At 38.5% G+C, this 10,349-nt stretch overlaps 2 protein-coding genes across 4 annotated transcripts; one reads left to right on the top strand and one right to left on the bottom strand.

Moving 5' to 3' along the window:
• Window positions 1-807: 807 nt before the first annotated feature.
• Window positions 808-5,866, top strand: LOC135092385 (putative nuclease HARBI1). 3 transcript variants are annotated; one of them, XR_010262834.1, is made up of 4 exons: window positions 808-1,720; window positions 2,987-3,294; window positions 3,758-3,914; window positions 4,136-5,866. XR_010262834.1 is itself a non-coding variant. In XM_063990846.1 (3 exons), the coding sequence occupies exons 1-3, from the start codon at window positions 1,371-1,373 to the stop codon at window positions 3,758-3,760; spliced, it is 552 nt and encodes a 183-aa protein (XP_063846916.1). In that variant the 5' UTR covers window positions 814-1,370; the 3' UTR covers window positions 3,761-3,914. The 3 variants fall into 3 exon arrangements, 2 of the variants coding, with proteins under 2 accessions (XP_063846916.1, XP_063846915.1); XM_063990846.1 differs by lacking the exon at window positions 4,136-5,866 and having other exon boundaries at window positions 814-1,720; window positions 2,987-3,185; XM_063990845.1 differs by lacking the exon at window positions 4,136-5,866 and having other exon boundaries at window positions 818-1,720; window positions 2,987-3,281.
• Window positions 3,932-6,395, bottom strand: LOC135092384 (basic-leucine zipper transcription factor A-like). Its single transcript, XM_063990843.1, has 3 exons — window positions 5,868-6,395; window positions 5,134-5,257; window positions 3,932-4,440 (listed from the first exon to the last, which is right to left on the bottom strand). Exons 1-3 carry the CDS (start codon window positions 6,199-6,201, stop codon window positions 3,972-3,974), a joined length of 927 nt encoding a protein of 308 aa, XP_063846913.1. The 5' UTR covers window positions 6,202-6,395; the 3' UTR covers window positions 3,932-3,971.
• Window positions 6,396-10,349: the final 3,954 nt, after the last annotated feature.

Raw genomic sequence — 10,349 nt, 5'->3', positions numbered from 1 at the left:
CAATATATCAAATTTACTCTATCAAATACTGGTTTCTTCTGATATCTGCTCTTTTCTGCATACAGTGAACTTTTCAGTTCATCATAAAAAAAAGTCTGTGTATAGCAGTTGCCCACTGCTCTCAGTGTGCCTTTTGTTTACATGCTGACCATCTGAAGGAGATAATATACTCCTGCCTGGCTGCCAGTCAGTCGACCTTTCGAACTGTTGGTCAGTGTATACTGAATAAAGTTTAATAATATGCGGTGCATGGTTCGGTTGGCCAGCAGGCATTCAGGTGTGTGATCAGCTGGCAATTGCAAACAGTAATGTGTAGTGAGCAGCAGCATTGCAACCTCCACCATTTGTATCTAAAGTTATGATTTGATATGTATGTACTGTATTGTCTTAATTGCACATACAATAGTACACAGGTATACAAACTTTCTTCTGATATACAGAGAAAATTTGGGAAGTATCTTTTTTTTTTTTTTTTTCAATCCAGACTTTCCAAATTAGTTTGATATATGAAGAATCTATGTGCTGTACTGCTATTATCAAGTGTACATAATATGGATATCAACTAGAAATTTCTTTAGAAATTAATACTGTTAAGTTGTTCACAAGTTCCTGTAAACTACAAATACTGTTTGCCAGTACTGTTCCAGTAAGATACAATAAAATCAAGAATTAATTTTCCCCTTTTCTTTTGACAAGTAATTTCAGCAAATGGTATACATAAAAATCCTGTGATAATTTACAAGGAAAAAATAGAAACCCTTAAAATTTACCAGAAAATTGTTATTTATATGGAAATTCTTGTTTAGAGATAACTAAATTTTACAGAAAAAGTTTGGCAGCTGTTAAGACTAACAAATTCCTGTTAGCCTTAACATTTTCCTGTTAAGCGCTAACAGACATTCACAAAACTTGTTAAGGCATTAACAGCACTGTTAAGGTAACAGCACGGCAGAGGTCCTTTAGCTCCTAGCAAACAGCTGTCAGCAGGATGGCAGCACAACAACGTCAGCGGCGCACCTACAGTGAGAAGAGATATTTTCGCTGAGTACGACGATGCTGAGTTACTGAAAAGATTCAGATTGGACCGTGCTGGTATTGTTGCAGTGACTGATATAGTGAGAGACAAGCTGCAAAGTAAAACTGAAAGAAATAGAGCCTTGAGCCCTGAGATGAAGGTGGCCATCACATTACGATATTTAGGCACAGGAAAAATGCAACAGTGCAGTTGTGATGATTTTGGAACAACGCAGCCCACTATCAGCCGTGCAATATCACAGATAATTGATGCACTGGCTGACCCAGAAGTAATCTGCCAGTTCGTGGATTTCCCTCACACCTAGCATGAAGTGCAGCAAAAACAGGCAGAGTTCATGCAAGCAACTCAGTTTTCCGGTGTTGTGGGAGTGATTGATGGCACTCATATAAGAATTGTGGCTCCTCATGTCGATGAACATGTATATGTGAACAGGAAACGCTATCACAACATAAATGTGCAAGTAGTATTTGATGCTCACTATAAGATTCTTGACATTGTGGCAAGGTGGCCTGGCTCAGTCAACGATGCAAGAATACTAGATGAGTCAGCACTGAAATTGATGTTTGAGGAACAACATGTACCTGCAGGATGCTACCTTCTCAGGGACAGTGGCTATCCCTGCAAGCAGTGGCTCCTCACTCCTTACCTTCGCCCTCAAACTGTTGCACAAGCTAATTATAACAGGTGAATTTATTTGTAAATTGTGTTCTGCTTTGAATGAATCTAGTAGCTTTCTAGGTCAAATTCTAGTTTGTACCCACACTCTCCCCTCTTCCTGCCAACAAGCATGGGAACTTGTGGGACCTAATCTAACCTAAGCTATCAAATCTCTGATCTATCCTAATCTACCTAACTTAACCTATTGTATCCAATGTCTGACCTATCCTAACCTGACCTAACCTAACTAATTAACCTACCTAACCTAACCTAGCCACAGGGGGTTGTATCAAGGCTGACTACAGGGGGAGCTCTCTCCAGTTAGCCTTGGTTGCATCCCCCTGGACCTCCCAAAATACTAATTATCTAACTGTACCCTACTTAATCTAACTTTTCAACCCTTATTACGCAAGAAAATATGCATTTAATGTCCCACAAGTCCCCATGCTTGTTGGCAAGGAGAGGGAAGAGTATGGGCATAAACTAAAATTATATTGCTTTCTGTCACAATTTTTTATATGCCACCTTACACATATATGAGCAGAAAAAAAAAAATTAAACTTAACCTAACCAAATTATAACCTAACATCACTAAACCTAACCAATCGCAATGGTGAATTTGAAGAAAAATCTCCCAACAGAAATTTACCCTGCAATTTTTGCTCATATATTCCCTACACACATACAGAACAAATTCACACACACAAAAATAGAAACATAACTGAAACCCAACCTAGCTGAATTGAACAGAACTTAAGTGAACACACTAACACATCCTAATTCTACCAACTAATCTAACCTAACCTACCTTACCGGTAAATCCAGCCACCCCAAATTCACATAACCTAAGAAACTTAGGTTGTGATTTTTCAAGTTCTCTCATAGGCAATAAAAACCCATAGTATTCAGCCACCCTATCTTAACCTAACCTTAAAAGCACAACTCATTTAGGTTATAAATACTTTCCAAGTGTTCTCCAAGCTAATCCAACATATGTACATTAACCAAAACAGGCCAGAGAAAGCTAGGAAAGAAAAACTATCTTACTATCTTGTACCAGTTAACTCAACCCAAATCTAGTTACTAATTTGTGTATACCACTTTGGTTTAACCTTAATGCTTTTGTGTAGGGAATAAACAATAGTGTATTTTGAAGTATATGCATTACTACGATGTGATTCTTTTATTATGTTTGATTTAGATTTTAATCACTGGTCATCATGAATAGGTATATGGTCTGATATAGATACTTAAAAATAAAAGTACGTATGTCATTCCTTTCGCTTTTTTCAGAGTTCATAGGAAGGCTCGTTGCACTGTGGAACGAGGCATTGGCCAACTTAAAAAAAGATTTCATGTTCTGCTTAGTGAGGTGCGTCTCGGTCCTGAAAAGACGTGCAAGTTGATTACTGTCTGTGCTGTGCTTCACAACATTTGTAAGGCTCGGAACATCCCTTTGCCTGATGACAATGTTGAGGATGATGCAGTGGAAGTAGGTGATGGTGCACAGTTGCATCTAAATCCAGGCATTCCTGCTGCCCACAATAGACATCCATTCCGGGACTATATTGCCAACCTACATTTTCAAGTACATACCCTTAGTTCGTATCCAGTTTATCAGAGCTACTACATTATAATCATCGGCTGATTTTATATGAATTGTGCTTCTCTACATATTTAAAGAGTTAGTGTCATAATTATTAACACTCCTACATTTAGAGATTTAGAGAGGAAAAGAAGAGACTTACTTAAGCAAGGTTTAGTGTTTTTAATAATATCAAAAACACTATATATATTATATAGTATTTTAATAATATCAAAAACACTATATATTATATAGTATATATGTATATTATGTAGTAATTCTAACATGCATAAGACAGATCTATTACAAACATGTGGTTTTGATGTCACACATTTGTAACAGATCTATCTCCATATGTGGGAATCACTGTAGTTGGAAACACCAAACCTTGCTTAAATAACAGAAACTCTTCCTTTCCTCTCCCTATTGCTTAACCCAAAATTTGTATGCTCTAATGTTTATCTTTTTGATTGTTTCAGTGATGCATGAAGTCACAACATGTGGATCCTGTCAAGTCAGCATTGCATGTATCTTCATATGGAGACTGTAGACAACAAATTCTCTCACCGAACTACTTTCTCTTAAGGGAGCAGAAGATGGCCATAATATCACTTAGCAGTAATATAGGAAATAAAAGTAAGATGTACAGACTAGTTTTATTCCACATGAGAAAAAGTAAGATTATGCAAAGTCTTAAGTTCTTTTATTTTTGTAGTATTTTGCTCTTTCTTGCCAGTACTCAATCTTGGCTTTTTCCTTGAGCAGCTTCAGCCTACGCTTTTCGTCCCTGTAAACTGAGTTTGCATTTGCTGCGGCAAGGTCCAAATAATTTATTTGAACATTGCTACTATCATCAGCCACTAGTTGTGGTGAAGGGATCACCAACTCCTCCTCCTGCTGCTGATGCACCTCCTGGAGCTGATACTGTTGGCTGTCCTCCTGGTGGGGGTCCTGCTGGTGGTCTACCTGGTGCTGCTGCTGGTGGTCCTCCTGGTGGTGCTGCTGCTGGTGGTCCTCCTGGTGGTGCTGCTGCTGGTGGTCCTCCTGGTGCTGGTGCTGCTGGTGGTCCTCCTGGTGCTGCTGCTGCTGGTGGTCCTCCTGGTGCTGCTGCTGCTGATGGGTCACCTGCTGTTGGTCACGTGCCCTGTTGGCCCGCAGCTTCCTAAAAAGAGCGTAAAACCAGGAACAACTTTTAATCAGATCTTGCAACTTTAATGCTACGCTTTGCCTTGGCCGAAGGCATCTTCATGACAAAACACATCAATATAAAATTATTGAAGCAAATGATGATACAGCATAACAAACTTAATAATACTACACAATAAATCATATGCTAAGTAATATTATTTTTTGTATTACTTTATTAATAATACAAAAGTAGGTATGTAGAGACAAGAAAAGTTGGCATATCCATTGTAAGTTTACAGTTTATCGTCACCTACATCATGTATAAGGTAAGTTTTGGCAAATAACTTTCCGGGAGGAGGGATACGATTAATTAGTTTAATACTACAGAGAAGAGTGTCCGAGGGATATGTTATGTTAGGTTTGGTTAGGTTAGGTTTAGTTAGTTTAATATTTCAGAGAACATGTTGAAAATGGGTGTTTTTGTAATATTTCAGAGAACATGCGGAAAATTAGGTGTTTTGGGTGTGCTTTTTAATGGAGATTGTTTCTTTTCTTGGAAATACGCCATTTATTGGTTATGACAAAAAATTATAATTAGGAAATGACAGGTTTCCGAGAAAAGAATATATCCATTATAAAATACATAAAAAAACACATATTTTCAACATGTTCTTCTCTAAAAAAGAGATTTGTCTGTTTTCCAAATCTTTACCAAAGTTGTACTTACTGCAACCTCAACAGGGTTCCTTTGACATGAGAAATGCCACCAATAGTTACACTCTTCTCCCCAATCATTTCTTGAACCTTCAAGTTGATGGGATCCAGGGGAGTTGCTTCAAGGCCACCAGCACCTAAAAGATCAATTACACAATTCATAATTAATGCTATGTTACTTTTCTTTGTGTGACATATATGGCCTGTTTTCTTTGTGTCACATAAATGGCCTGTTGCAAAGCTTTCCTTGGGATTATTTTAGTTTACTTTGTTTATTTAATTTCCCTTATTTGCTTCTTTTATATATATATATATATATATATATATATATATATATATATATATATATATATATATATATATATATATATATATATATTTCTACTGGCACTTTGCATAATTAGGTTTGGGTAGGTTATTATTTTTTTTTCTTGCATTAATTCATGATTTAGTCATCATAATGTTTGGGGGGCTATGTACAAACCTAAACCTTATGAGTGCATTTCATTTTCACTTTATCATTTGCTACTTTCCTGCTTTTGCCCCACCACTAATTTTCAGATTTTCCTGTTGTATTTGATTTTATTTATCTTAGGGAAGGTTAGGTTAAGTAGGTTAGGTTAGGTTATCGCACCACCTTTCTTTGTTAATCTTACCAATTATTATATTTGGTACTTTCAACTATCTTAGCCTAACCTAACCTTGAATAAATAAACAAATAGAATGAATAAACAAATAGAAACTTGCCTGATTGATTCTGCTCCTTGTTGATATTAGCAATCCTCTTCCGTGAGTGGGACAGCACTGTAAACCATTTGTTTACAACTTCTTCTTCAGTTCTTTTCACATGTAAATTGCGTGCATTTACAGAGTTCGTAATGTCTTCCCATGCACGTTTCTTATCTGCACGGGTCAGGGAAGGATGAAACCGTCCCTTTATTATATATCGTTTTTCTGCCATGATGTTAACCAAGCGCAGTGTTTCATCACTTGACCAGTTTGGTTTCCTCTTCCTCCTTTGTTGAGTGTTTGGAGTTGGGTCCATGGAGTTTAAATTGTTGTCAGGGGCCTTGTTTACCATACTTCCTTTGAACAGCACACATTTATATTAATACTCATACGTAGATAAATAATACTTTAATATAATAAAAAAATACATTTAAAATTATCTAAAATGCTTTTTAATCAATATTGAGTTTGAAATCACCTGATTAATGCATATAAATAAATGACGATGTCAAGAATATGCTAAATGTAGCGCCAGTGAGCGGAATCTTACCAAACAGCTGTTTGCTAGCTAACAGTTGCCAAGTTCCACTTTGTAGCATACCTGTTAGCATCTCTCTGTTAGCTAGCAGAAATTGTTAAGGCTAACAGAAAAGTTTTGTGTATACCAACAAATGGTATACATAAAAATCCTGTGATAATTTACAAGGAAAAAATAGAAACCTTTAAAATTTACCAGAAAATTGTTATTTATATGGAAATTCTTGTTTAGAGATAACTGTAAATTTTACATAAAAAGTTTGGCAGCCTGGTTGCCAGTAAATTTTCTGTAAAACTTAAATATTATTTTTACAGTGCAGACTAGAAGATAAGATCTTTGGTGACTGCGAGTTCACTGCTGAAGGTCCATGGCAACAGTATCAAAAGGATCCACAGGAGTCGGATATTCAAGCATAGGAGCTGTGTGAGTGATACCTTTAGTTTGTGCACAAGAAAGACATTGCGCTACACGATTTGTGATGCCAAGATTCGTCATAGGCCAGTAATAACAATTACAAACCATTGTTAATGATTTGTCACGTCCTGGATGACCAGACTGGGGAGCGTCATGAATGAGTTGAAGCACAGATGGAACTAAAGAAGTGGGGATGACAAGTTATGCCACCGTTTGCTCATGAATTGACAAAGTACCACATAATATACCATCAACAATGGAAAACTGAGACAAAGGTACATGCAACTTGAGTAAAACAGACTCATCACCTGATTCTAAGGCCACAGCAGACCACAGACCACAGCAGACCATAAAGGATCTTGACGCTGGGCAGGAAAAAGTTCCTCTCATGAGAAATTAGCAATTTCTGACACAGAAGCAACAGCAACATTTTGAGACCGAGCATGTGCAGTCATATTTACTTTACTGGGCAATACTTGATTGTCAGATTAAATTCATCAACTATGACAAAACCATCTGGCGAGACCACCTGATAAATTTTTACCCTTGAAAAGGTTAAGCAAGGCAGCATGATCTATATAAACATTCAATTGGTAGCCATAGATGATGTCACGAAAATAATGTAAAACCCATACCAGTGCCAGAGCCCCTAGATAAGTAACTGAATATTGAGATTCAGCACTATTCATGGTACAGCTGTCACACGCAATGACCTGAGGACAAGAACTCCCAGTCACTTGCATCAGAACAGTGCCTACTCCTAAAGCACTTGCATCAGTGAAGAGTGTAAAAGGCAGACTGTAATCTGGAAAGGCAAGGACTAGCGCATGAGTGAATGCATGTTTGAGTCAGTCAAACCTAGTTTGCTGGGCATCATGCCATATGAAAGAGACATCCTTTTTGAGAAGGTACATGAGGTAACGCAATGGATGAAAAGTTTCTGATGAATGCATGGTAATGACCCGCAAGACCAAGGAAATAATGCACGTGGTTTATTGACTTCAGGATAGGAAAATTTTGAACTCCTCGAACTTTAGCATCAGTAGTGTGAATACCATCCTTGTCAACTACTTAACCTAAAAACTCAATGCGTGAGTGAAGGAATTTACACTTAGGCAGGTTAAGTTTAAGACCTGATTCTTGAAATTTTTGGAAAACAAGTTCAAGTTTGTCAAAGTGTGTCTCAGGATCATGGGACACCAAGATAAAATTATTAAGGTATACAAACAAACCATCGCCAGTAAGACCTTGAAAAAGGCTATTAACAGGTTGCTGGCAAATCAGAGGCAAGTTACATAAACCCATTGGGGCACGGAGCCACTCACAATGACTTAATGGCGTAGAAAAGGCAATAATTTCACGGCTACTAGAATCCAAAGGAATTTTCCAAAAAAACCTGATTTGAGGTCCATAGTGCTATCTTTCCCGATGGACTGCAAAAGATCACTTAAACCAGGAAGAGGATAATGATCAGGGGCCTTCACAGAGTTAACTTTCCAAAAATCAATTACAGCACGAAAAGAACTGTCTTTCTTTGGAACAAAAAACAGTGGTTAGTAACATGGAGAGTGATTCTTGGATGATACCGTTTCTCAGCATCACATCAACTAAATTCTGAATAACAGCACGCTGACTTTGAGGGAAATGATAGGAAGGTACAAAAGAAAGACGTGTATTAGGTTTTAACCGAATGTGATGTGCAATGCGGTTTGTGACTCCAAGAGGTTCATTAGACAAAGGAGGAGACAGTAGGCACCTGGAGAAACAATAATTACTCTCAGTGAGGTCCAAAGAACTGGATCAGGAGGTGCTGTGAACTTATCATTAAACCCAGCTGTGACCTCACTGAACATTTCTGTGTCTCACAATACAAGGGAACAGTCACAGCCTGCCCTCTAAAGACAACTTCCTTCACACAAAACTACAACCATCTAATTACACTCACCCTTCACTCACAATTCAAAATCATGGCGACTCCTACACCAGCCTTGGAGTCCCCATCTGGGGAGGGGACCACAAATGTCCCCAGGTTGGGGACATTTGATATCTGGTATCCCCCTCAACTTTTTCTTCATTAATTTCTCCAACATTTGCGGTCTTACATCTAATTTTCAATCTGTAGAACACCATCTTACCTCTAATAAACCTCATCTTCTTTTCCTCACTGAAACTCAGGTGTCTGGGGCAACTGACAGTAGCCCCTTTTCTGTTCCCTCCTATTTTCTCTATCCTCATTTACATTATAAATCTGGATGATGCTTTTGTGAGCAACGACTTAACTCACTCTCGTGATGACGCTCTTCAATCTTCTGAGTTTTCCACTATCTGGCTATGACTACAGAGTAACTCTGAAACCAAATTTCTCTGTGCTGTATACCTCTCACCTAACTCCTCTGACTATAAGAAATTCTTCCATTACTCAACTTCCAAAGTGGAGCACATTCTGACTCTCTTTCCTTTTGCGGAGATCTCCATTCTTGGAGACTCCAATGTTCACCACCAGCTTTGGCTTTCCTCTCCCTTCACTGACCATCCTGGTGAACTAGCTTTCAACTTTGCTATCCTCCATGACCTAGAGCAGGGTGCAACACCCTACTTGTATTCCTGACCGTCTTGGAGATACGCCCAACATTCTTGGCCTTTTCCTAACCTCTAATCCTGCTTATGCTATTACCCTCTCTTTTCCGCTAGGCTCCTCCGATCACAATATCATATCGGTATTTTGTCCTATAACTTGAATCCCTCCTCAGGATCCCCCTAAGCGAAGGTGCCTCTGGCGTTTTGCTTCTGCTAGTTGTGGGGACCTGAGGAGGTATTTGGTGATTCTCCATGGAATGACTACTGCTTCTGTGTCAGAGACCCGTCTTTGTGTGCTGAGCGCATAACAGAGGTGATAGTGTCTGGCATGGAGGCATACATCCCTCACTCTTTTTCTCGACCTAAACCTTCCAAACCTTGGTTTAATATAGCCTGTTCTCATGCTATACATGATAGAGAGGTGGCCCACAAAAGGTACTTGAGCCTTCCATCATCAGAATCTCATACACTTTATATTTCTGCCCGAAACCATTCCTTCATTAATAGAAAGTGTCAAAATCTTTCAAGATCTAACTCCCCACGTGGCTTCTGGCATTTAACCAAAAACATCTTCAATAACTTTACTTCTTCTACCCCTCCTTTATTTCAACCAGATGGCACCACTGCTATCACATCTATGTCTCATGCTGAACTCTTCACGCAGACCTTTGCTAAAAACTCTACCCTGGACGATTCAGGACTTGTTCCTCCCTCCCCTCCACGCTTAACTCATAAACATCCATCACTTCACAATCTTCTATCTGATCGCTAGTATGGGTTCTGTGAAGGCTGCTCTACTGGTTATCTTCTAGCTTTCCTTACCGAGTCTTGGTCATCTTTTACAGATTTTGGTGAAACTTTTGCTGTTGCCTTAGACATATCAAAGACTTTTAATAGTCTGGCACAAAGCTTTGATTTCCAAACTACCTTTCTCTGGCTTCTATACTTATCTCTGTAACTTCATCTCAAGT

This window comes from Scylla paramamosain, chromosome 40, assembly GCF_035594125.1.
Source record: "Scylla paramamosain isolate STU-SP2022 chromosome 40, ASM3559412v1, whole genome shotgun sequence".
Lineage (NCBI taxonomy): Eukaryota > Metazoa > Arthropoda > Malacostraca > Decapoda > Portunidae > Scylla > Scylla paramamosain.
The sequence above is the reverse complement of the archived record's forward strand: the minus strand, read 5'-3'. Positions and strand labels throughout refer to the sequence as shown.